The 26,666-nt window shown below is 52.0% G+C and overlaps 2 protein-coding genes across 3 annotated transcripts in view; both read left to right on the top strand.

The window, feature by feature from the left end:
• The first annotated feature begins 1,741 nt into the window (after nt 1-1,741).
• The window catches only part of GNB1L (G protein subunit beta 1 like), a 59,177-nt gene continuing 34,252 nt past the window's right edge, over nt 1,742-26,666 (top strand). For both annotated transcript variants that reach the window (XM_070516688.1, XM_014827152.3), the window contains exons 1-2: nt 1,742-1,878; nt 2,084-2,176. The gene's annotated coding sequence lies outside the window, so the exon portion shown is untranslated. The remainder of the gene's footprint in view (nt 1,879-2,083; nt 2,177-26,666) is intronic.
• RTL10 (retrotransposon Gag like 10) lies at nt 4,304-5,748 on the top strand. The gene is given in 6 exon segments (XM_070516702.1): nt 4,304-4,637; nt 4,639-4,678; nt 4,681-4,945; nt 4,947-5,311; nt 5,314-5,433; nt 5,436-5,748. Coding segments are annotated over 6 exon segments (1,083 nt in total). The 5' UTR covers nt 4,304-4,517; the 3' UTR covers nt 5,609-5,748.

Genomic DNA, 26,666 nt, shown 5'->3' with positions numbered 1-26,666 from the left:
GATCGGCAGCAGATGTTAGCTCAGGGCTAATCTTCCTCAAAAAAAAAGATAACTCCAAAATTAAAAAGTTTTGTGCATCAGAAGAAACCATCAAAAGAGCAAAAAGACAACCCACAGAAAGGGAGAAAATATTTGCAAATCATATATCTGATAAGGAACTAATATCCAAAATATACAAGGAACTCCTACAACTCAACAACAACAAAACAAACAACCTAATTAAAAAATGGGCACAGGACTTGACATTTCTCCAAAGAAGGTATACAAATGCTAAGAAGCACACGAAAAGATGCTGAATATCACTAGTCACCAGGGAAAGGCAAATCAAAACCACAAGATACCACTTCACACCCGTTCAGGTGGCTATTATCAAAGAAGCAGGAAAGAACAAGTGTTCATGAGGACGTGGAAAAGTGGGTATGCTTGTGAGCTGCTGGTGGGGATCTAGCATGATGCAACCGCCGCGGGCAAGCTTGGCAGGGCCTCATGTTCAACACAGGCTCCCCCATGAGTCCGCAGTTCCAGCCCTAGGGATGCACGTGAGACGTGAAGCCAGGGACCCAAACAGACACTCGCATGCCCGCGCTCGCGGCAGCATTAGTCACAACAACCTAGAGTTAGAAGCGACTCAAGTGACTATCACGGTCCAAGGAAGGTGGCATATCCATACAATGGAATATTACTCAGCCTTAAAAAGGAACAAAAATCCCGATAGATGCTACAACATGGATGAACCTTTAAAACATTCTTCTAAGAGAAATAATGCATGATTCCGTTCACGCGGGAAAGAGAATAGGCAAATTCATCCAGACAAGGGGCACGGAGCTCCCCAGGGCCGGGGAAGCAGCGCCAGCCAGGGCTAGCCTTAGCGGGCACCAACGAAGAGAGGGGGCAATGGAGGCTGGAGGTGGGTAGTGGCGAAGGGTGTACACTGCGAACGTACTTAACGCCACTGAGATGTACACCGAAAAATGGCTAAAACGCTAAGATTTATATCATGTATACCTTAGCACAGTTTAAAAATATATACATAAAAGACGATCTAAAAGAAAAAAAGCAATTTGGACCCAAAAAGGCCTTTGTGAGGGCCCGGCCCACGGGGAGCCGGGTCGTGGCGACCCCCTCCCCCGAGGCAGGAAGTTCAACTCCCCGGCCGCTGAGAGCCCTGCGGGCGGCGTCCCCGCCGGCGCCGCTCCCCACTTCCGGCGGGGAGCCCGCACCCCCGGGGACGCCCGCGCGGCCCGGTTCGCGTCTCAAAGATCGAAGAGCGCGAGCCCGGGCGTAACGCAGCCGCCGCAGGGGCCGCTTCACGAAGGAGCCGCGGCGCGTCCGCCCGAGCGCCGAGCCCGGCCTCGGCGGTGCGGCAGCCCGCCCCGCGCCCGCCGCCGCCTGAAGCGGGCCAGCAGGCCCTGACGAGGGCTCGAGCCGGGCGCTTCGCGGGCGCGCCGTCCCGCAGCGCGCGCCCCTCTGCGCCCAAGCCCTCCCCGGCGCTCGAAGCGCCCAGCTGACGCGAGGGCGACGGCCGCGGCAGCCCCACTCTGCGCAGCCAGGCCCCCGCCGCTCCCCTCCCTCCTCAGACCCGGCCCTCGCGCCCTGTACGCCGCCCAGCCTGCTCTCGTGGCGCGCGGCCGGGCGCACTCCCGTCACCCCCCGCGCTGCGCCGTCCGGCTGACCCGGCGTGGGGGCGCTTGGGCGGCCGCACACCCAGAACTCATGGCGCAGGCGCGGTCCGGCTAAGAGGCCGGCGTGGGGCGTGCCCGGAGCCGGCGCGGGGTCGTACGGGGCGGCCGCGCGCACGCAGGGGGCGTGGCTGCGCTGAGGGATCGGGACCCGAGCGCTGTGCTGCTCTGAGCCGGCGTCGCTGACTTGGACCCGAGGGTCAGTGGGCGGCGGGAACCCGGGCGGCCGGCGGGAGACCCACCCTTCCATCCCTTCCCGATTCGTTGTCCGCAGAGAGGCTCTTGGAGCCCCGACTTGGATCCCGCCGCGGGCTGGGGCTCCTGGAGCCGACTCAGGCGGCTCCCGCCGTCTCCGGGTCGCGCTCTCTGGACTCACGGCGGCGGTCTTGTTCCCCACTTTCTAGGTGGCACTGGGACTCGCCGTCGGAGGGAAGCCATCCGCACTGCCTGGCCGCACATCCCTGGACCTTCTTCGCGGGCTCCTCGCGGAGCCGCAGGTATGTCGGCTTCTTACGGCGGCGGGGCTGTGAGCGCATCTCCCCGCGGTTTCCTGCATGCCGACTGCGAGAGAGGGTGCAGTGGGCTGCCCTCCGCGCGCTCTGAGGCTTTGGGCAGGTTAGTCCACTCCCGGTGCCCCGGTCTCCTCGGAGCAGAGAACCCTCTCGCGTTCCAGGCGCTGCCTTAGGCTTTGCGGAGGCCAGTGCGCCTGCGCCGCGGTACCTGCTCCGCGAGTGGCGCGCTGGCGGGTCCAAGAAAAGGGCTCCAGTTCCTCAGCACCAGGCAGGGTGGGGAGGGAAGCGAGAGAGTCCAAGAGATCCTCCGGCACGGAAGGGCCAACGTCATCCAAGTTTTGAGAGTGAAGTCCAGGCTTACGGAGGTTCAGACCCAAGCAGGGCTGGCTGCTTGGCTCAGGGGGAACCTTCTCCCTGAGGCTGCAGGGGACACAGAGGCATGAAGATGACTGGGCAGGGTGACAGCTAGGGTTCTGAGTGGGGTGGGAGGTTGGGGCTAGGAGAAGGGAAGACAGAGAGCTGTGTAGTGCACTGGTTTGTGGGCAGGCAATGTGGTCTTTGCCCGCAGCCTGACACGTAACCTCAGATTGGTGGTGGGAGCTGGAGTGCTGTTGCTGGTTATTACTTCAGAGCTGGGTGAGGGACTGCCCTGGACTCGTGAGTGGACTGCATTCCTGTGCTGCTCCTTGGGCCACTGCTGCTAGCAGGCTCTAGAATATTTTTTTCCTGTGTTGGGATGGGAGGGGCTTTCGTGTGGAAGATCCTCTGGAGTGGGGGATGTACCTGCGAGGTTCCAGAATGCGTGGGTGGCAGAGGTAGGTGCTGGTGGCCCTGGCAGCTTCGAGTGCTGCGGGCAACCCTGGGAAGGTGCTGGGCGGAAAAGCCAACAGAGTCGCATCGTCCTGGGGGAACTCACTCTGTTGGGGTAGATAAACACATAGGAAACTGTGTGTGAGGGTGTGTGCAGGCCGCGGTGCCCATCAGTGCAAGCTGATGCAGCATTGGGGTATGCGTGGAGGGGTTGCTGGGAAAACTGCACGAGGAGGGGTGAGACAGGGAAGGTTCTGTGGAGGCCATGAGCGCACCTCTTTGCAGAGAGACTGGGAAGGTGGCTACAGTCAGGCTAAGCAGAGTGTGAGAGCCCCAGGAGAGGGCTCCCTGCGCTGGAAGAGAACTGTACCTGCTGATGGTCGCAGTCTCCTTTCCACGTCAGCGCTCTTTAGGCAGCTCGCGGTTGGCAACCACTGCTCTTCAGGCTCTTTGCAGGAGTGACGTTGGGGTTGTGAGAGAAGATGGCAAGCGAGGGTAACCTTGGGGGTCAGGCTGCTGTGCGTGGGGTGCAGGGAGGTGGCGTTCGGGGAGGGTGGCCGTGCCTGCAGGCTGTACTCGGAGTGGTGAGGAGGGTCTCGGAAGCATGGCAGGGAGGCTGGAGGGGAGTAGCAGGGCCCCAGGCTTCTGTCAGGTGTTTGGGCAGCACCTGCCGTGCTCCTGATGCTGTGTTGTAGAGGGATCTTCTGCTGCAGTCTGTGTCCTCAGCAGTCACAGCATTTGGGGCAGCCAGAGCCACCTCCTCAGTGGACTGTGAAGTGTAGTAACCGGTGTGGTGAAGTGGTTAAGCACGTGCGTTCCAGAGCCGGGTTCTGCTGCCTCTGCCACTTAGTGGTTGGTGTGGGGCCGCAGACAAGTGACTTCACTCACCACTCTGCCTTGGGGGCGATAAGAGTAGCAGCCTCATCAGGGTGCCACTGCTCAGCGCGGATGGAAAGCTCAGTAGAAGCTTACTGTTTTTCTCCTCCTGAAGTTCCCTGACAGCCAGGATGCCCAAGGAAGCCCAGGGGTTTCTGATCGGGCCCCCTTTTCTTCTCCTGGGACTGACAGCATCTGCCGTCACACCGTGCCCTTGAGACATCACAGGTGGCATTTACCTGCCTTCTTGAACCTCTCAGGCCGACCTCCTGGGCCTTCTTCCAGTCGAGCTCTTAGCAGGGCACCAGGGATTTGCCTACTTGTTGCCTCCTCCTGCTACCCAAGTGGTGATGATTGGCCCTAGTTCTCGCTCTTCCCACCTTGTTTTCGGACAGATTGCCTCGGATGGTGGTGCGTCTGACAGTCCCATCAACTCTTCTCAGCTCTCCTGAGGCCGCAGCTGTCAGCTCCCCTGACCCTCAGCACTTGCCTGGAATGCCGGGGTCTGCCACGCCCCTCTTCAGCCCATCTCTGTTCCGTTGTGTCTTGTGTGCTGCTGCTGCCCATCCTCCCCTCTGCACCGGCTCTCCCTTCCTCCTCCCTTCTTGTAGTTGGTGCAGCAGCTACCTCCGCTCCCAGCATGCCTTGTGGCCGTCACCGTCGGCAGGGTCCTTGCAGTGCCATCCGGGCAGCAGCCACTTAGGCCAGTACACACTCTTGGCCACAGATGGACCGGGCTTCCCCTGTGGTCACGTACACTGCCCTTAGTGGACCCCTGGATTGAGCGGCCCTGCTGTGGGGACCTGTGTGTGTGCACATGACCATGGAACAGGAGAGCACACCCAGTGATGTTCCTGGCGGTAAGCCCACAGAAAGGGGGCTCCCGGCCATGTGCATCCCCGGCCCATGGCCCCTCGGGGTGGATTTCCAGTGGGTGGCAGGCTCGGACTCAGGCACCTTTGATGGCTCCCCATGGCTGCTGGACAGCTTTTTGGCTCAGCTGGGCGATTACATGTCCTTCTAGTTCGAGCAGTGCCAGGACAGTCTCAGTGGCATCTGTGAGACCCTGGTGCCTGACGGGCTGAGCCCGGGCATGGACAGCCTCATACCTCGACGGGGACCTGCCCCTGCCTGACGCTTAAGAGCTGTTTTGCCAGAATCTGGAGGAAATTATTCAAGACCCAAATAATTTGGCTGACTACCACGTTGCAGTTCCCTGCTCCCTGCCCCCAGCCTCAAGCTGGCCCCCTGTGGCCCTGCAGCTGCCTGGAGTGAGGCAGTATTTAGCCAGGTTCTTGGAGGCCTTGGCACTCCACATAGGCGCTCCCCCCAGGCCTGTCCCAGCCACTGTGGCCACCCCCGCTATTTCTAGTTCCAGTTCTCTGTCCAAAATTGCTCTGTCTGAGCAACAGCTGGCCAAGGAGATCAGCCCTGGGTCGACAGACCCCCTGCCTTGTCCAGCTCTGCGTGCAGCACCCATCCTGGTCTTGTAGGGCCAGTCTCTTCCCAGCCAGGGGAGGTAGCCCCCAAACCTACCCCTGTACTTTCAGAATCTGTTAACCCCCTGCCCAGAAACCAGATCCGGCTCACTCAGGGGGTCCAGAACTCCAGAAGAGAGAGGAGGAGGTTTCTGAGACAGGAGACCAGGAGGCATCCTTAGGTGCCCTACAGGGGTGCCCTAGGAGGACCACCATTTTCTCCTGCTCCCCGACTCACAGCCCTGGATTCTGAACACAGGCCAACAGGTGCAGCAGTGCCCCTTCTGATGAGCTCCACAGCCCTGTCAGGACAGAGTGGCGCAGCTGGATGCCTCTAGACATCGTATACCAGGTGTTGCCCTGTCCACCTGCCCTGTTACTGGGCACAGGGTGCATGTGTTTGGGCTCTGCCCCATCTGAGCACCCACAGCCCTCGTCATCTCCCATGTGCCCTCCCCAGCGCCCCAGCAGAAATTTGGCCTCTGCCCTATGCCCTCCATCCTCTGGCTCCCCCAGGGGCCCAGAAGCTGCCTCCTGCTGGCCTCTCAGCTGCATGCCCACACCTCCCTGGGGAGTACCATCTCACCTGGGCCTATTCCCACCAGTTGGAGAGGGTTCCGTAGATAGTCCCCATCAGGTATTTGTACCATCTTTGTAAAGCATTGCCCATACTCAAAAACACCGCCTTCAGTGCTGGCTGGGACTAGGCTGGGTCTGCTGTGCTGGCGCTCTTTGAATCCGGTCCCTGGATGGTCTCTGCTGTGGCTCCCGTCCTGTCTCTGCTCTCTGTGGCCTCTGCCCTCTGGCCTGGAATTTAAGGAAGCCTGCGTGGGGGACGCAGCCACTTTCATCGTTCGGTATGAGTGGGATGGCACCTTGGCAGAGAAAGATGCTTCCCTGTGGGTTTGCCGGCAGCCATGGCCAGCTGGGGCGGTTTACGTGCAGGAAGCTGGGATGCAGGTCCTCTTGCTGGTCTCAGCTCTGTTCCAGGGGTTTTCCCCTTCTGTATGTTAACATCTAGCCACACCTGGTTTTCCTCAGCAGTTGGCATGAATTTTTACGTCTCAGGGCCTTTGGCCGTGCTGCCCTCTCAGTTTATGCTCTTCAGCAGTCCCAACCTCCCCCTCTACTCTTAAACATTGCTGATTCAGCACTTAAGCCCCAATGCTGTAACACCCGTAATACTTGTATCTCTGGGTAGACCGTGAGCCTCTAGTGCAGGGGTCCTTTCTTAGTTTTGTGTCCCTGGTACACAGTCTGTGCTCATTAAATGTGTGTTGGATCCATGACTGAGTCTGTGGTGTGTTGGCTGCAGACAAGCAGAGTCCTGGTTCTGTGGGCAGAAGCAGTGTGCCCATGCTGTCAGAAGCAGGCTAGGCCCAGCCACCATCATGCCAGGTCAGTGTCACACGTGTGGTTTCTGGTCGGGGCTTTGAGGCTCCAGGGGTCTGGTTGGAGGAGTTGGGCTGAATGGGTGGGAGTGGGAGGCTTGGCAGGTGGAGTGTGGGCTTGAGAACTGAGCAGACGGCAGACCAGAGCTGTGAGGCCCCAGGGGCAAAGGATTGGAATGAAGAAAGGCCTGTTCTGCACAAGGAAGGGTTTGCTAATGATGAGAGCTGAGCTCGGAAGCTCCTTTAAGCCAAGTGTAACACAGGATGGGCACAGTGCGCCTACTCAAGAGGGGCCATTAGGCAGGAATTTCAAGCCTGTTTCAGTTTTCCAACTGTGGAAACAACAAAAGAACACCTTACTGGATAGTAGGAAGAAAAAGTAAGAAATGTAGTAAGTTCCTAAAGCTTTTTTTTTTTTTAAAGGAAAAACAGTAATAAACATCTGGTAAAAAAAAATTAATAAAAATAGACATTGTTGGGGTTATTTAGTAATGGTCACTCTAAAAGGCTCTGGGTTCAGGTGGTTTTATGTGTGAGTTATTTCACGGCACAGATACCTTACATGTAAAACAGTGCAGACCTTGGAAATAGGTGGGAAGCTGATACAGCCTCCGAAGCAAGAGCTGCAAGCTGACAGAAGATGCCAGCGTGCAGTCTTGATTCTGATCGGATGGAGGCAGTCCCTGGATGCACTAGCCCAGCCTCAGTGCCTCTGCGGGGTCACACTGCTGCCCCTCTGTGCTATTGTTCAGGTGTGGGCACTGCTTTCGCAGGCTCAGGTCGGACTGCCGCCGCGCTCCCCCCCAGTGGTTGGCTGTGGCCTGGCCTGCCTATATGGGCCTGGTATCATTGGTGATATCAGAAGGGTCCTTGTTTGAGCCGGCAAGACAGCTCTGGCAGTAGACCCTCGAGCTGCTCTCTGGGCCGTGTGGCCCCGTAGACGCCCTGTGTGCTGCTGGCCTCTGCATGGGCTGCCTTTCCCACCTCCATTTAGTGGACCTGGAGTAATTCCTTCAGCTCACGGCTCTGTTTTCCCTTCCTTCCCCCTGTCCTCCTGGGGCCTTTCCTCCCCCAGGCCCCAGACAGCTCCTGCAGGCTTGGGGTATAGTCTGGCATACCTCTCCTGAGGGAATTTGGGGAGAGACTGGATGACCTGTTTTTTAATTTGGCAAATGATTCCTATTGTGCTTGGGCTCTTACCACGAAGGACGGGAAAGGAGGGCCAGGCCTCAGTGGCAATAGCAAGGTTGCTTGTTCTGTGTGTCTGCACACATAGGGTCAGGAGAGGATGGGAGGGTTCTGGCCTGGCCCTCCAGACAAGCAGTGCCTACAGTATTGTGCGAAGTGACAGCTTCATCTCCTGCTGGCGCTGTGGCCTGCCTTCGGGTAGATGTGATGATGTAGCTGCTTTCACACTCTGGGGGAGAAGGAGCAGAGGGCCAGGAGAGGAGGCCCTGCCATGTGCTGTGGGAGGAGGGCCCTTGGGTCATAAACTACTCCCGGCTCTCTGCACAGAGGTGGACAGCCCAGAGGGGGGCGCTCCTGCAAGTGGCATGGTCTGGCAGGGTGGTCCGGCAAGGTGTACCACATGTGCTCAGGGACAGGCCGAGATGCTGGGGCCTGACTTCCAGACCATTGCGTCCGTCCCTCACTTCCCTTGGAAATACCCGGAGACTGATTTCCTAAAGATCAGACGTGGCACCATGGCTGGATTTTTAAAACTACCTGTCTCCAAAGAAAGTTCTAACACTGGAAGTGTTGAAGTCGATGTCAACATTTATAAAACTGGTAATAATGAAGGCACCTGGCAATTGGTGTGGACGGGTGAATAGAAGAGAATAGAGAACTTTGATGTAGAGCCAAATATAGGGATTTAGTTTATGCTAAAGGTGGTGTTTCAAACTAATTGGGTAAGATGGATTATTCACTAAAAGTTGGGACAACTGGTTAGCCATCTAGAAAACAGTAAAGCTGTTCCCCTACCTCGCTTTTTACACCAGCCTTATTCCAGGTGGATTAAAGATTTCACCGTGAAACCAGAAAAGCACTACAGGGAAATATGGGTGAATTTTTTTTCTGCCTGTGATTCCAGGACTTTAAATGTTTTAGATGCCTGGAATTGCTGAAGGCGTGGAGAAATAAGTTTTCTCCTGCTGCTGCTGGAGCATCAGGTCCCACAAGCCACCCACATGGCATTTGTAGGAGGCAGACGCTGACCTGACCCCTTGCCCACATGCAGATGGCCACCGCTCGTCCTGCGTGTGGGCTTTAGAGCGTGGACTTGAGCTCGGACACCTCACCGCCTCTGCCCAAGCTGCCGGGCCTGGTGTCACCTGACCTCTCTGAGCAGTTAGAAGGGTTTGTCCTCAGGGCGGTGGGAGAGTTGAATGAGATAACAGGGTGGAGTGGCCCGAGGCTGGTGGGGGGCACTGCATTATTAACAGCAAAACTGGGAACAGTGCAGTTTCAGGGATAAGGAGTGAGGTCCACAGCCCTGTTGTGTTACCCCGTTCTACCAGTCAAGATGTGCCAGATTGTGCTGCAGTGACAAAAACCTCTAGCATCTCAGCCACTTATCCTCACAGATCAGTCGGGTGCCCTCTGTGCACTGCAGTCCCTCAGGGACCCATGCCGTCAGGAATTCCGCTGGACATAGTTCTCCACAACCACAGAGGCAGGGGGAAGACCAGAGTGAACCACCAGTGATGTGTGTCATTCCCCTTCCATTCTCATGGCCAAAGGAAGCCACCGAGCCACACTTGAGTTCCAAGGGATGAGAGTGGCCAGTCCTACTGTGGGGTGGGGCACTCTGTGTTAGAAGAGCGAGTGTCCACTCAGCAGGACACCACAGTACAGCCGTTGAGGAAGTGGGGGCGGGCCTGAGTCAGTTCCCGTGGAAAGATGCCTGAGTGAGTCTGCTGGGGCTGCGTGACTTGAACAATGGAAGTGTATTTTCTCACAGTTCTGGGGGCTAGAAGTCCAAGATCAAGGGGTCCACAGGGTTGGTTCCTTCTGAGGCCTCTCTCCTTGGCTTGTAGGTGGCCATCTTCTCGTGTCCTCACATGGTCATCCCTCTGTGTGTCTCCTAATCTCTTCTTATATGGACTCCAGTCTGATTGGGTTGGAACCCACCCATATGACCCCATTTAACTGTTATCACCCCACTCAAGGCCATTTCTCCAAGTGTAGTCCCATTCTGAGGTGCTGGCGTTAGAACTTCAACATAGGAATTTTGAAGGACATGATTTAGCCCATAATACTGTGCAAGATGGGTTTCTTTGTTTTTGTTTTTGCAGTTTGGGCGGTGGTGTGCACAGCCTGCTGTGGGTTGCAGGGTGCCCGTGCACAGAGCCCCTCCAGGCCTGGAGCAAGAGGCACCCAGTTCTGCATGCGAGACTCTTACTTCTTACTAAGGAATCTCTCCCTACCTCAGGGGACAAAGACATGATCCGCTGTCCCCAAGTTGTGGTGTTTTGCCTTTGACATTGAGTGTCGAATCCCCTTGTCATGTGCAGGGTACGGGAGGGTCTCCTCTTGTCATCAGAGAGCCTGTGAAGAGCAGGGCCCTCTGCCCACCTGCGCTGGATGTGCAGCAGGCATGGGATGTGGGCTTCCACTGGTGCAGCGCTGAGCTGGGGGCTCGTGTTCCCCACAGCATGGCCTGTTCCATCCTGACCGAGAGAGGACCCCGTCGCCCCTGTCCCGCAGGGCGCAGGACTGCAGCCTCAGGTGCCGGCTGCGCCTGCCGCGGTGCTGCCTCTCCTGCACGCCTGCGCTGGTCTGGTCTCTCCCCGCTGCTGATCTAGCTCAGTCGTGAGTCTTTATTATCTGGTAGAGAAACATCACCCCCCCCCCCCCCCCCCCGCTTTGCTCTTCAAATTTTGTCACGAACAGAAGTGGATAGGCTGGCCTAGTGGACCAAGGCGTGCCTGCTGCCCAGCTCTGGTGGCGGTCAGTCCTGGCCCTGGGGGTGCCGTGTCCGTGGCGGCCTTGCCGAGTGTGCTTCCCAGACAGCAGGAGCCATGAGCTCACTTGGTTTCTCTTGGGGTCTTGGTGTCCTCATTTGTAGGTGGGTGACACAATGTGTGACCTGGGGGCATCCAGGCTGGGCCTGGGAGGAGCCCCTGGCCTACAGCATGCCCTCAGCAGCCTGTACCTTCTCTCCTGGCTCGGGGCACACGGCCACAGCTGGGGCCTGTGGCTGGTGGGTTTGTGCACTTGCCAGGTGCTTCTGTCTTCCCACTGGCAGGGTCACCAGACAGTGGAGAGGGATGACCTTGGGCTGCTCTCCATGTGTGCGTCTGAGCAACACAGGGCTTGGGCCAGTGGTCAGGGAGTGAGCCCGTGCTTTGCCATGCAGGTGGCCGTTCTTTAAAGCTGAAGTGTGAGTGCTGTGTGGTCACTGCAGGGAGTGGTGGCCGCCAGGGGTGCTGCATCCCGTGCTCTGTGAGGTCCCAAGAGCACAGTCTTGTTCACCTTGACGCATTCGCGCAGTAGCCAAGCTTTCTAAAGGCCGCAGGGTGGTGGGTGGCCTGTGAGGGTCTGCAGCCTAGGGGATCCAAAAGGCATGAGGTTGGCCAGCGACTTGATCCAGCGTGCTGCCCCTGGGGCACAGCAGCCTGTCACCACCCAAACCCTGTGTTCCTCCCTTGAAGATCACGGTGCAAACGGAAGCCTGAGGGTGGTGTTGGCTGGGAGGGTAACCCAGGCCCGGGGCAGTGAAGCCCCTGCCCTCCTGGCCCGCTCCAGGCGCACACTTCACAATGCCCACCGCAGCCTCCTGGTCCCTGTCGTCATCCCCTTCCCCCAGCAAGTCACCGAACTTCTCCAGATCTCACTTTTGCTGCCTGTAAATTGGGTGGAATTTCTGCCTCACATGTGCCTGCAAGGTGGCAGGCGTGTCAGCGCTGTGATCACTGCCCCTGACTCCCCTCCCTCAGACTAACCGTACGCTGCCGGCAGCTGTTAGCGTAATGCACACGTGTGTGCACAGACCCCACGGAGCACTGTAAACATGTGTACATCTCTCAGCACATCATCTGCACGTCTGTGAACGTGTGGTAGACATTGCTGGGGGACATCCCGCTCGAGGTAGCGTCTGCCACAGGAGCAGCCACGTGGATCCCTGTCAGAAAGTGTGTTGCCACAGTGTGGTTAGGAGCCCCTCTCCAAGTGGGACTGGGTGCCCAGGGGCTGCCTGGGCACGTTCCCAACCCTCAGGCCAGGCACCAACCCTCGGGGATCAGCCTCTGGTCCATGCGCTAGGTGAGCATTGTCGTCACCCCTGGACCCTGGCCACTGTGAACCAGGCCTCCCGGCAGAAGTGGGCCCCAAAGGCCAGCACTGGCGCACAGGAATGCTCATACTTCCTGTGAAACAACGAGTTTTTCCGGCGCTGGCTAGGTTCCTGCCCCTGCCCGTAAGTGCCTGGGGGCAGGCTGGCTGAAAACGCCCCTAAGTTAGGCTTCCTTCCTGCCATCTCGCCAGGCTCCTTGGACCCACTCCTGGGGGTGACGGACGTCCTCAGCTGCAGCTTGAGACGCCTGTTGATGAAGAGGCCCTGCCCGCCCATCCTGCCCGCCCCTGCCTCCCAGTGGCCCCTCACCCTGGCATTTCCTCTCCGCTTGGCAAGGGCCGTCTGTCCGCCAGTCCCAAGGACAAGTCTGTGACTTGTGCCCACAGCTGCAAGAAGCCCTGCTGGCTGTGGGGCAGACTGGCCATTCACACCTCATGCACTGCAGCCGGAGGCACCTTTGTCTCCACAAGGCTCACTTGCTGCCCAGCCAGCCTGGCCCTGCCAGCTCGAGAAAGCTTGGTGGAGCACCCAGCAGGCACTTGGCTGTGGCACAGCCGGGGAGAACCGGCTGCAGCGGGCGGATGGGAGGGCCCGGACACCCATCACAGTGCTTGCGCCTTGACTGCCACAGAGGATCCTGGTCCTGGGGACTCGGCTCTGACTTGGCCTCTCTTGCCCTCTCCCCCAAACACAGTGGGGCCCGGCTGAAAGGGTCGCTCAGAGACCTGGTGGACTTAATGTCCAGGCACTGTGTTCAGTGCTGCCGGCTCACTGCAGGCCAGGAGCCTTGGCCTTTGGAGAAGCCTGGGGCCCAGTGGTCTTCACACAAGCACTGGCAGCCAGCCCCAAGGGGTCTGGGACGCTGCCCCAGGGAGATGGGGTGAGTGCCGCTCCTGCCTGAGGAGGTGAGCCTTGCTGGAGGGGCAGCTTCTGCCCCGGGAGCTGGGAGGGCTCTGCAGGAGCAGGAGGCCTCCAAGTTGCAGAGGCCCTTAGGCCAAGCACAGAGCTGCTGGCTGTCCTTCCCAGGGCCTTCAGGGGTGCTGCGCTCAGCCCCACCGCAGATACCTGTGTCTGCAGCTGTCCCCCAGCTCCGCCTCACAGGCCGCCCAGCTCGCGGGAGGTGCCCAGGGTGTCCACGAGGCTCAGAGGAGGCTCCTGGCCAAGACTCGGGCATTTCCCTGTGCACTCACAAAGCAGCCAGCACAGGGCCTCGCCAAGCCCCAGGCTGAGCTCTGTCAGTGGAGACTGAGGCCGCAGCCTGCCACTCCTAGGACGGGCCTCTGGCCCTGTAGACGGAAGGCTGTTGGTGGGCGTGCCCCCCCCCCTCGCAATGCAGAGTTAATGGGTGCACTTACTGCCCCGGGGAGGGGCGTTCAGAGATGGTGGAGGGCTCCGAGCCTGCAGTGTGCAGGGCTGCTCCTGGCACCGTCTGCTCTCCCTCCCTTCCCTGCTCCCCCCCACTCCTCCCCCCATCCCGGGCCGCGCTGGCCACACTGCATCCCCGGAACCCCTCCCCGGGATCTGCATCTTTGAAGCCATGATACTGACAGGGGATTCAATGAATCCAAGGTCGCCAGTCCAGCGTTGACAGATGCCCGGCCACGATACTATTTCTGATTTAATAACCGAATGGGAGGCTGGCCCTTGGTAATAATTAGGGCTAATTACTGAGGAGGTGTTGACAGACTGGCTGAGAGGAAACAAACTACCTTTATCCTGGGGCTTAGAGTCGGATTACTCGCCCGGTGCTATCTGCCCCTCGGAAAGCAGACGCTTCAATCACTCACCGAGGCTTCAAAGGGGAGAGGCCTGGCGGTGCGCGGGCTCGGAAGGAGCTATGAAGTGCGCCTTTCACTCCGAATCGCCAAGTGGAGCCCCGTTCCAGAAATGGTTTCTTTGTGAAGTTGGAGTTGCCCGGCAGCCCTGCCTCCTGTGCGCGGGCCGCGGAGGGAGCTGCCGTGGGCGTGGCGGCCGGTCCTCCACGGGCTGGCGTGAGCAGGGGCTGCGCGGGTGGGCCCTGGCCCGCGGGGTGTGTGCAGTGCACTGCGGCCCGGAGCCGCAGGGGGCGGCGTAGGGATTGACCGTCCCAGCAGGCCTGCTCCTTCCGTCTTCTTCGCGGGACACAGCTCTTCCCCGCCGCCGTGGGCAGGTGTGGCCTCTCTGGGAGGCAGCTGTGTCCTTGGCCTTATTCATGGCAGGACCACTGGGCTGTCCCTACCCCTGTCTTGGGCAATGAGCCAACGCCATGGATGACAGGACACTGACCGGCAGGGGCCTTGGCGACTGAGAGGGACACTTGGAGAAGCGCCGTGTCGGAGGCTGGTTTCTGGTGTGCTATAGGTGCCCGTGCCGACTCCCTATCTCCCCGAGTTTTGAAGATGATGGGGGCAGGGTCAGACCTCCAGTTCCTGGGGTGAAGCAGCAGGTTTCCCAGTGACCTGGCCTGTACTGTCCAGGCTGCTGCTTGTATGATGTGGCTTTGAGGGGCCAGTTCTGGGATTCCCGGCCTTGCTCTGGTCTGTCCTGATCAGGAAGGGCGGGGTGGTGGGGGGGTGGGGCTAGTGACCAGTCCTCACTCAGGGCAGTCCTGTCCAGAGAGCATCTCTCCAGCTCCAGGGCTAGCCTGGGAGGTGCAGAGGGAGCGCCTCTCTGTTCCTGCTGGCCGGGGGGACCAGCCACCTCAGAATCTTCCTACCTGGAGTGGCTGAGCTTCTTCAGAGAGGAAGCGGGTTGCTGAGGAGGCTGGGAGAGAGCAGTGTGGCTAAGTCAGCGGTCAGGGAATTTCCCTGGTGCGCTGCTCTACTTCTGGAAGTGCCGACAGTGATGAAGATGAGAAAAGTCACCAGCTAATTTGCTTAACTGAATACTGACTACCTGGTAGTGGGGGAACGGTTGATGAATTTAAATCTATTTATATTAGGGCAAAAATAGGAGGGTGAATTATTTTAAATGGGAGAAGAACTTACAAGTTGGCATGAAATCTGTTTAAGGTCATTTTAAGTAGAATTAGAAATTGGCTTTGAAGCCAGAGAAGTCTAAGCAGGAAACTGGGTTTTCATAATACGTTAGTGGTAAATTAAATACCGTTAGCACAAAAATATTGTACAATATATTTTATTTGAAAAATAGCCTCCCAAAAAATGGCCAAGAGAGCAGTGGGCCAGTGCATTACCTTGTGCACAGAAGCATGCCTGAGCCCTGTTCCCATCATTAACATCTTACGTTAGCGTGGTTCAGAGGTCACAGTAATGCACCAAGATTGACACATCGTTATTGACTCAAGTCCATACCTTATTCAGATTTGTGTGTGTGTGTGCGCGCGCGGAAGGTTGGCCCTGTGCTAACATCTGTGTCCGTCTTCCTCCACTTCATGTGGGATGCTGCCACAGTGTGGCTTGACAAGCAGTGCATAGGTCTATGCCCGGGATCTGAACCTGTGAACCCTGGGCCACCAAAGCAGGGCATGCAAACTTCACCACCACGCCACCAGGCCAGCCCCTTATTCAGATTTCTTGAGTTTTTACCTAGTGTCCTTTTTCTGTCCAGGATCCCATCTAGGACACCACGTTACATTTAGTCATCGTGTCTCCTTAGTCTCCACTGAGCTGTGACGCTTTCGTAGACTTCCCTGGTTTTTACGGCCTTGACAGTTTTGAGGCGTACTGGACAAGTCTTTTGTAGGGTGTTCCTCAGCTGGGATTTGTCGCATGTTTTTCTCATAATTAGACTAGGGTTGTGGGTTTCTGGGAACAAGACCTCAAAGATAAAGTACCATCCCATACCTCATATCAAGGGTATGTCTTGTCAGCTTGACATCTCTGTTGATTTTGACCTTGGTCATCTAGCTGAGGTCGTGGTTGCCAGGTTTCTCCACTGGAAAGTTATTTTTTTTTTCCTTCCTTTCCAGACTGTCCTCTTAGAAAGGAAGTCACTCTGTGCAGTCCCCACACACACAGGAGTGGCAGTTCTATTCCACCTCCTTGTGGGCGGAGGATACATAAATTATTTGGAATTCTGCATGGGAGATTTGTCTACTCTCCTCCATTTATTTATTTCTTCATATCAGTATGAACTCTCAAATATCTGTTATTAATACACTGATGATTATCATGAAATGTACTTACGGTGAGTCTTAACACGTGGCCATACCGGCACCGCCAAATCTGGGGACAGAACTGGCTGTGTTACCTCAGGACCCCCTCCAACTGCCCCTTGGTAGTCAGCCCCTCCCCCAACCCCGGGCACCTGCCCATCTGTGCTCCCTCCCTAGTTTTGCCTTTTTCTGAATGCCATATCAATAGAGTCGTACAGTATGTAGCCTTTTACTCACCATGATTCTCTAGAGCTTGATCCACGTTGTCGCATTTGTTAAGAGTTTGTTCTTTTATTGCTCAAGGGTGTGCCACTCATTCTGGGTGCTCATCTGGGTAATTTGCCATTTGGGGCAGTTTGAATAGAACTGCTATAAGCATTCATATATGGGCTTTTGTTTGCAAATAAGTTTTCATTTTTCTAGAATAAATACCTAGGGGTGGGATTGCTGGGCAATGTGACATATGTATATTTCATTTTATAAGAAGCTGCCCAGTCATTTTCCAGAGGACTCACATTCTCACCAACAGTGTCGCCCCATGTGTCCGTCAGCACTTGGTTTTGTCAGATTTTTCTCCTCTTTGTTTTAGCCATTCTAATAGTTTGTGGTCTTCAGTTCCATCTCATCTGAGTTGTCGGGTGTATGTGCATTGAGTTGTTTATAGTATTTCCTTCTCATCCTTTTCATGTTTGTAGTGTCTGTACTGATAATCTTTCATTCATTTTTGTAGTTTGTTTCTTCTCTCTTTTTTTGTTGTCAGTCTAGCTAGAAATTTATCGATTTTGTTGATCTTTTTACAGAACTAATCTCTGGTTTTGTTGATTTTCTCTGCTGTTTAGTCTCTGTTTCGTTTATTTCTGCTCTTTCTTATGATTTCCTTCCCTCGGCTTGCTTTGGGCTTATTTTGCTCCTCATTTTCTAGTTTCTTAGGGTGGAAGCTAGGTCTTTCTTTGAGAACTTTCTTCTTTTCTAATGTAGGCATTTAATGCTATAAATTTTCCTCTATACCCCACTTTAGCTACATCCTACAAGTTTTGATATTTTGTTTTTCATTTTTATTCAGTTAAAATATTTTCTTGGGGCCAGCCCACTGGTGCAGCGGTTAAGTGCACATGTTCCACTTCGGCGGCCTGGGTTTCATCAGTTCGGAACCCGGGTGCGGACATGGCACCACTTGGCAAGCCATGCTGTGGTAGGCATCCCACGTATAAAGTAGAGGTAGATGGGCACAGATGTTAGCTCAGGGCCCGTCTTTCTCAGCAAAAAGAGGAGGATTGACAGCAGTTAGCTCAGGGCTAATCTTCCTCAAAAAAAAGAAAATTTTTTTTCTAGTTTCCTGAGACAACGTCTTCGATTCATTGATTGCTTAAAAATGTGTTGTTTGTTTTCCAGATATTTGGAGATTTTCCAGTTCTCTTTCTGTTATTGATTTCCAAGTTAATTCCATAAGGTTAGAGAACATACTTTTGGTTCTACATTTTTTTAGTTTTGTTTTATGACCCAGTATATGGTCCATCATGATGAATGTTGTGTGCACGTTTGAGAAGCCTGTGTTTTTCTGTTGGGTGGAGCGTTCTCTTGCTGTCACCCAGGTGAGGTAGGTAGAGTATTAGTCAGGTCTTCTGTGTGACTCCCTGACCACTCGTTGAGTCAGTGGCTCAGGAGGAGTTGAAGTTTCCAGCTCTGACATACTTGTCTGTTACTCCCTTCAGTGCCATCAGGTTTTCCTTGGTGCATTTTATAGTTCTGTTGTTAGCTGAATATCCATTTAGGACTTTTATATCTTCTTGATGAATTGATGCCTTTTAGCATTATGTATCCTTCTTATCCCTGATAATATTCCCTGTTCTGAGGTCTACTTTGTCCGATACTAATATATTCACTCTGGTTTTCTTTTATTATTTATAAAGTGTATCTCGTTCATCTTTTTACTTTTAATCTATCTATGTTTTTATATTTAAAGGGTTTCTGCTAGATAACTTATAGATGGGTCTTTTTTTTAACAGCTTATAGTTGTTGGGTCTTATAATTAACACACTGAGAGCATTTACATTGTTGTAATCATTGATACGGTTCTATTTAGGTCTACCATTTTGTTGTTTTCTCTTTTTCCCTGATTTTTTATTGCTCTGTCTCCTCTTCCCTGCCTTTTGGATTATTTGGATATTTTCAAATACTCTGTTTAAGTTTTTCTGTTGGCTTTTTGGCCATATCTCATTGTATTCTATATGTTTTTAGTGGTTGCTCTAGGGGTTACATCATACATACTTAACCTTTCACAGTCGTCTTAGAGTGAATATTTTTTTATTTCAGGTAAAATATAGAAGGCTTACAACCATATAGATCCCCTTACCCTCCTGCCTTCATGTTATAGCTGTTGTATTGAACACCCCACCAGACAGTGTTATAATTTTAATGACATATATGTTCACTTAAGAGGTGAAAATTTGTCTTTTATCTTTGCCCAGATATTTACCATTTCTCTTCCACATTTCTTTCTGATAGTCATTTCTTTTGAGCTGTAAAACCTCCTTTAATATTTCTTTTAGAGCACATCAACTGGCAAGAAATTCTGCTGGTTTTCCTTCATCTGAGAATATCTTTATTTTGCCTTCATTCCCAAAGGATAATTTTCTGGATATAGAATTATTTTCTTTCAGTGCTTTAGAAATGTTGCACTGTCTTCTGGCCTCCATAGTTTCTGGTGAGAAATACACACATTCAAATTATTATTTCCCTGTGTATAATGTGCCATTACTGTCAAGATTTTTTTTCTCCATTGTTATTCTTCAGCAGTTTAATTATGACGTGAGTGTGATTTTCTTTGCATTTATCCTGCTTATGATTCATTGAGTTCTTGAATCTACAAATTTTTGTCTTTTCCCAAATTTGTGAAATTTCAGGCATTATTTATTCAAGTAATTTTCCTACCCTATCTCTTTCTCTTCTCAGACTTCAATGACATGAATGTTGGACCTTTTACTATTATTCCACAAGTCACTGTTGCTCTAATTATTTATTTCAGTCTTTTTCTTTCTCATTTTATATTGGATAATTTCTGTTGATCAATCTTCATGTTCATTGACTCTTCTTTGTCATCTCCCATTCCATTATTGATTTTTTGTTTCAGATATCATATTATTCAGTTATAAAATTTCCCTTTTTGTAATTTCTATTTTTCTGCTGAGAGCTTTCCTTCAATTCATTTCAAGTATGTTTACCTTTGTCTCACGGAGCATAATCATAAAAGCTCTTTTAAAATCTTATCTGATATTTCCAACATCTGAATCATCTCAAGGTTGGCATCTGTAAGTTGTCTTTTCCCTTGAGAATTGCTCTCATTTCCTGGTTCTCGGTGTGTTGAATAATTTTGTATTGTACCCTAGATGTGTCTTGGATTGGGTCCTCTGGAGAATGTTGTTTCGTGTTAGCAAGCAGTCAACGCAGTTAGATTTGCATCACAAGTTCTGTCTCGCCCTCTGTGGGCTATGGTTTTAATCCCGTTTCAATTTTCAAAGCTTTTGCTGTGCTGCATTGGGTCTGCCCCATACATCAGTCACTCGGGGGTCAGTCTGTGTGGGGCGGTGGTTTACATCTTAATCAAGTTCTTAAAACGGGTGCTGCTTTGGTTCCGTCCCATACACGTCCAGCTTGAGGTAAGCCTGGGACTCTTGTGGGTCCACTCACAGGGTAAGGGGCCTTTTTCTTTAGCTCTTTCCTCTCTGCAGTCTTCTCTCTCTCTCTCTCTCACACACACACAGACACACACACATGCGCGCACATGCACACGCACTCCATCTGGCAGAGCTCCCTTCCCTTGGTTCCTCTGGCCAGAAAGATGGAGGTTTCTCTGTTGCTTCTTCCACACAGCTCCGTGTCTAGGGCCCATCCTTGGGGTAGTGTCTAGAGAGAAGAGAAAAACAAACCTTAGGGATTTCCTCTCACATTCTTTAGACTTTTTCTGTGTACCACCATCCAGAAATTAGGCATTTCTATCCAAGTTTTAGCCACCATTGCCTTGCAGCTATGCACCCTTGGCCCAGCCTCAAGACAATGCCCCAAGACATAAAAATAAAAACGGGAAACCATTGCCATACAGGTCATTTCTCCAAGTTTTTGCTTTCCTCCAAAATCTGTCTGCTGTGGTTCACTTTTCAGAGTTCTCCAGTAATTGCCTTTTATATTTTGTCCAGAGTTTTTAGTTACAGTCAGCCAGAGAGGCTGCAGTTAGGTTACTTCATCCTGGCCAGAACTGGAAGCCTCTCAGTGTAGTTTCAGTTTACATTTCTCCATGAGTGAGGTTAAGCATCTTTTCATGTGTTTGAGGGCCATTTTCATATTTTTTTAATGAATTATCTATTCATGTCTTTTGTCCATTTTTCTATTTGGTCTTTAGTCTTTCTTTCCTGAATTTTGACGAGTTCTATATACTTTAAAGACACTAGACTTTTATCTCTTTGGACATGCAAAAATTTAAAAATTCGTTAAGTATTTTATCTTCTTAGTTGGTATTATAAATGGTGTTTTTCTCTAATGGGTTGTTGTCTTTGTATATGGAAACTACTGAGTTCTCTTTGTTAGTTTTATTTCCTGCTACCATACTGAAGTTCTTTTTCAGTGTTTGAATCTGTTTTATCATTGATTGTCTAGGACTTTCATGTACACCATCATATAATCTGGAAGATAGTTTAACATCTTCTCTTCCAATTCACGTGCCTCTAATTGATTTTTCTTGTCTAATTGCATTGGCTTAAACCTCCAGTACATTGTTGAATAGTAGTGTGGACAATGGGTGTTCTGATCTTAGTGGACATACCTCCAGTATTTCTTCATAGGAGCACGTTGGCTTTAGAACTAAGGAGAAAGTGTGTGTGTGTGTGTGTGTGTGTGTGTGTGTGTGTGTATTTTAGTCATTTTTAAGAAACCCATCAGTTTCTGTTTGCTTAAGCATTTTAATAAAAAATGAGTATATTGAATGTTGTCAAAGGTTTCTCAGCATCTATGGAGATAATTACATGATTTTTCTCCGTAGATCTATTAATACAGTGTATGACATTCATGGATTTCCTAATTGAACCAATCTTGCATTCCTAGGATAAATTTCACTTAGTCATCATGTATTATTTTATTAATTTGATATTGTATTCCATTTGCTAATATTTTATTTACTGTTTTTGTATGATATTCATACATGGTATTACTTCTACTTATCTTCTCATTGAAACTTTATTTATTTATTTTGTTTTTGAGGAAGATTAGCCCTCAGCTAACTACTGCCAGTCCTCCTCTTTTTGCTGAGGAAGCCTGGCCCTGAGTTAACATCCACGCCCGTCTTCCTCTACTTTATATGTGGGATGCCTACCACAGCATGGCATGCCAAGCGGTGCCATGTCCGCACCCGGGATCCGAACAAGCAAACCCTGGGCTGCTGAGAAGCGGAACGTGCAAACTTAACCACTGTGCCACTGGGCCGGCCCCTCATCGAAACTTTAAATATAGCTCATGAATTCTATTATGTAGTGTTTCCGTGGTCATTTTTTTAAATTTGTGGTTTAAGTATTTCCCCTTTCACCTAAAAGTTGTTTAGTAAATGGTTTTTAATTTTTAGTTGGGAGGATCTTTTTGGTTTTTATCTTCTTAATTTCTGGTTTAATTACACTGTGATCATAGAATATCGCTCAAAGAATATTTCTTCATGAAACTTATTGAGGTTTTCTTTGTGACCCAATATATGATCAAGTTTTACACATGTTCCATGTGCCCTTGAGAAGAAGGTGTAGTCTCTGTAATCAGAATGTGACGCTCCATGTAGATCCATATATTTACCTTGTTGAGTCTTCTGTCTCCTTGGCTTATTATTGTCACTTGATCTGGCTTACCCTGAGAGTGGTATACCACGTTCTCCAATTACTAGTGAGTTTTTTCCTGTGACTCCTTGCATCTCCTGTAGTTTCTACTTTATAAAGATGGTGTTTCTGTTATTGAGTCCCTAGATATTCATAATTGTTATATACTTAGTCTGAATTGCAGCTTTTAAATTAGAAAGTGTCTGGCTTTGTCAAACCTAATGCTTTTTGGCTGGAATTCAACTTTGCCTGCTGTCAGTATTGCAACTCCCGCTTTCTTACTGTTTTCATTTGCCTTGTAGACCCTTGTCCATCTCTGATTGTAGCCTTTGGAAATCACTTTATCTTTTTTTCATATTGACTTATCCTGAGTATGAGTCCTTTACAGATATATGTGTTGCGAATATTTTCTCCCTGTCCGCAGCCTCATTTTTTACTTCCTTGGTATAGCTTGATGAGAATTATGATTTTGAGCTTCATCCATGAGACTGGAATTTATCCATTTTCAGTTTTGTGGAGTGTTCTGTTGTATGACTATACCAAATGTATCCCATTCTGCAACTGATGGCCATTTGGGTTGTTCTTAGTTTTATCATTATCCACAATACTATGAACATTCTGGTACAAATCTCTTAATGTAGGCTGTGAGAATTTCTTTAGGGTGTTCATCTAAGAGTGGGGTTGCTGAGTCATAAGGCGTACAAGGTAATTACACTTGTTTTCCAAAGTGGTTGTCTCCATTTCTGCTCTGCCACAGGGGAGGGGGGTCCAGTTGTCCCACATCTTTGTCAACATGTGACAAACTGTTTAATTTTTCACTAATCTGGTAGGAGAGTAATTATATCACATTATGGTTTTGACAGGAATTTTCAAGATTATTAGTTAGGATAAACATCTTTCATATGTTGATTGGACGTGTGTATTTCTTGTGAAACGTCTGTTCAAGCCTCTGCCCCTTTTTCTTTGTGCTGTTTGCTTTTTTATTGTATTGAAACAGTGTATTCTAGCGCATCCAGTGTGCGTGTCTTCCTCCCCTCCCGGAGCAGCTTTCGTATTGTTACACGTACAGGAAAGGGGCAAGTGCAGCATCGTGCAGACCTGTGTGCCCTTCCCTATGTTCACACCTGTTAGCATTTTCCCACATTTGCTTTACTTCTCTGCCTACATACTTATATGTAGATAGATAAAGACTGAGAGAATATGTTTTTTTCTGAAACATTTGAAAACAGATTGCAGACATCATGACCTTTCACCCCTAAAATTCTGTAGCCTAGGAATATGGACATTCTTCTACAGAAAATGCCATGATCCTTCCCCCCAAAATTAACAATCATTCTATATTGTTTGCAGTCCATATTCAGATTTCCCCAGTTGTCCCAAAAATGTCCCTTACAGCTCCCCTTTTTTTGATCCAGAATCTAGTAAGGTTCACACAGTGCATTTGGTCCTGATGCCTCTGTAGTCTCTTAATTTACAGGAGTGGCCCTGCCTTCTGCTCTTGTTGTTTCTCTCACCCTTGACCTTTGTGATAAGTCCCGGCTGGTTGTCTTGCCCGGTGTCGCATAATCTGGATGTGTCTGCTTGTTTCCTGCACGCGTGGGCACGGATGTACGAGGGTGGTGCCGTGTCCACTTGCATCATCTTAGGAGATGCGTGGTGCCAGTGTGTTTACTGTTGGTGGTGCCAGCTTCCATCAGACGGTGAAGGTGGTGACAGCCAGCTGTCTCCATTGTAAAGGTGCCTTTTCCTTTTGTGATTAGCACATAGTCTGTAGAGTAGTACCTTGGCAGAGTGCAAATCTCCTCTTCCCCAGCATTTCATCGGTTGGGCCCTTTTCCAAATCTGAGTGGCGACTGTTGTAGTCTCTTGCTTTCTACATGTAGCTTCAGCTCCCTCTGTTTATTTCTTTAGAACCATTAAGCATCCTTATTTTATATACAGGGATGCTTTGCTCTGGGGGCCTAGTTCTGCTTCCTGTTGTTTCTTTTTTTCTTTTTTTTCAAACAACAGACATTTACTTCTTGCAGTTCTGGAGGCTGGAAGTCCAAGATCCAGGTGCTGGCAGAGCCGGTGTCTGATGAGAACTGGCTCCCAGTATGCAGATGGCCGTCCCCTACTTGGGTCTGCTTCCTGTTGTTTCTGATGGCTTCCCCTCTTAGAGCCTTGTTCCCTTGTTTGTCTTTTTATGCATTTTGGCTACGAGCCTGCATTTGGTAGGGTTTTGTCTGTGAATTCATTGAGGCCTGCATTGAAGGTGGGCTCCTTCTGAGGAGCCGTTCACAGACTGAAGCTTGGGGAGCCCCAGGGAGGTGTGAATTCGGGCTAAACCTGAGGGCTGGCGGTATGTTGGCGCCTCCAGGTGCAGGTTTAGTTCTGCTTCAGTCTGACCCTGAGCATGTAGCCCTATGGGGGCTCAGCTTTATGGGGATGCTCCCATGCGATCACCGCCTTGGGAGGTTTACCTGTCCTCTGCAGAGGCCCTAAGAACCGGAACTCTGGTTACCGGTGCAGCAGCGCCCTCAGGGCGACAGCCAGCGTGGGCTCCACAGGCCTCAGGAGGTTTGACTTTTACTTAGTATTTGGCTTCTGACAGTTCCGGACTCTTTTTTTGCCAACTTAGTCGTGTAGTAAGGGTTTTGGTAATTTCTAATCAGCATTTTTAGCTATTTTGAGGGGTAGGACCAGTCAGGGCGTCCGTTCAGCGGGAAGGCAGTGCCTCCCTCTCTGTGCTGGTTGTGGATGCTCAGGGGCCTTGTGGGCCTGGGGGAGCTGGTTCTTGCACTTGCCTGGCACGCACGGGCCTGGGGTCCTGCTCGAGGTGCTCTCAGCACCCCACGCGGCCCGTCCTTGCCCTCTCACACGCACAGTGAGACAGGACCCACTGGGCTGGGGAGTGCCTGGCGTCTCTGGGTGGTGGTCCCTTCTCTGGCTCATTTCTGGTGCTCTTTGTTGAGTTCCAAGCTCTTCAGGGCCCAATGTTCCTGTTGCAGTGAAAGGAAATGACTCCATGACTTGAGTGCAGGGCGGGTGCGGGGGGCTGGCCTGCAAGCTGCTGGGGGGTCAGGCTGTGGGATGTGCAGCGCAAGAAACTCGGGTAGGGACCTCTGGACTTCAGGTACCAGCCCCTCCCCTGGCCCTGCCTCCTGTGCCTCTTGAATTGCATGGTTCCGTCTGTGCTGCTGCAGACCCCCTGCGCTGTGGCAGGTCTTTGCCAACACCTGGTCCTTTGCGTACAGGGTCCTGCCTCCCAGAGAGGGGCATCCTCGGATTCCTGTCACTGTTGCACCTGCCCGAGGAGTGTGTGCCTTGGTGGGAGGGTGAGTGCTGGTGAAGCCTGGCCCCGGCCATCTGTGCGCCTTGCTACCTGGGGCCCTGGCTGCCCGCTGCTCCCCACACCTGGGGGAAGGCTCTGGTCCGCTCTCCTGGGGATAGCCCTGAGGCCTGCTGGGCTGCTGCTGCTGAGATGTGACATAGGGGGACACTGTTGTCATCTGTGAGCTGAGGGCCTGTGAGTTTTCCGGGGCATTTGTAGCACCAGTTAGAAAGGCTGTCAGAGTTGTGCAAATTGTGCCAGATTGTCTTTCTTTTTAATTTTGAAAAGAATGTGTCTCACTTTGACATCTCGAAATGCAGGCGGAATACGAAGTTGTGCTCTGTGGATTAAGTTTCGTGTTTCTTTGCCCTCTGCGAGGAAAAGCCCAGTGATAGGCCAGGGCAGCCAGCAGCGGGCGGCTGATAGTGCGCATCGGCCTTGCACAAGGGGCCGCGGCCTCTGCTCCGGGCGGCCCGGTGCCATGGGAGATAGGATAATGTGATTATTCTCAATTAGATTAATAAAGAATAATTAGATGTCATAAATCAAGTAATCATGGGATATTGTCATGGGAAAAATATGTAGCTAGAATTAATTAGTTTTCAAATAAAGCGTTTATTTTAATTGCTTGCAATGATGGAGCCCTTAATTGCTGATGCATCATCTTGGCCTGAGCATTTGGGTTGTTGTAACAACGTGACGGGTTTGTTCCCTACAGTTCTGGGCAAACAATAGAGGAGAACTAGGTTTCATCACCTCAGAGCGAGCCTTGTGCTGCTGAGGTTCTGGAAACTCCCATCAGGCCGCAGGCAGGTGGCAAGTGTGGGCTGGGCTTTGGCTGGCACTCCCCAAGGCCACTGTGCTGCCTGTGTGTGTGCACATGTGTGTGTGAGCTCGTGTGTGTGTGTGTGCCCTGTGTGCGGGTGCGGTGTACGTGTGCACATCAGGCTTGCGCAGTGGGAGCCTGTGCGAAGGTGGCCTGGACTGAGAGTTGGGGTGCCCCCCATCCTGGACTGGGACTTTTTGGCTGGGTTGAGGTGCTTTTGCGGGGTCTGCATTCTTGGGTTTCTCTGAATCTGGGGTCTGCAGCCCTGTGCCATCGCCGACCAACTGGTCTTACAGGGCCAGGCACAGCACAAGTAGGCAGTGCCTTCTGAGGGCCCAACAGCTGCTCCTCTGAACTCGTCCGCCAAGCCAGCCTGCCCAGTGATAGCCACTGCAGGATTAATGGCCCTGGCCTGGCAGTGTCTCCAGGTGGCCTTCCTGTCCCCCGCCAAAGCAGAGCCATGGGTTGTGGAGCAGTGTGGAGGGTCCCTGTGACCCCTGCAGGAGCCCATCCTTGTGTTTACGAAGAGTCAGTTGGCTTTTTGTC

Source organism: Equus asinus, chromosome 8 (genome assembly GCF_041296235.1).
Source record: "Equus asinus isolate D_3611 breed Donkey chromosome 8, EquAss-T2T_v2, whole genome shotgun sequence".
Lineage (NCBI taxonomy): Eukaryota > Metazoa > Chordata > Mammalia > Perissodactyla > Equidae > Equus > Equus asinus.
Note: the sequence above shows the minus strand (reverse complement) of the source record. Positions and strands in the feature narration are given on the sequence as shown.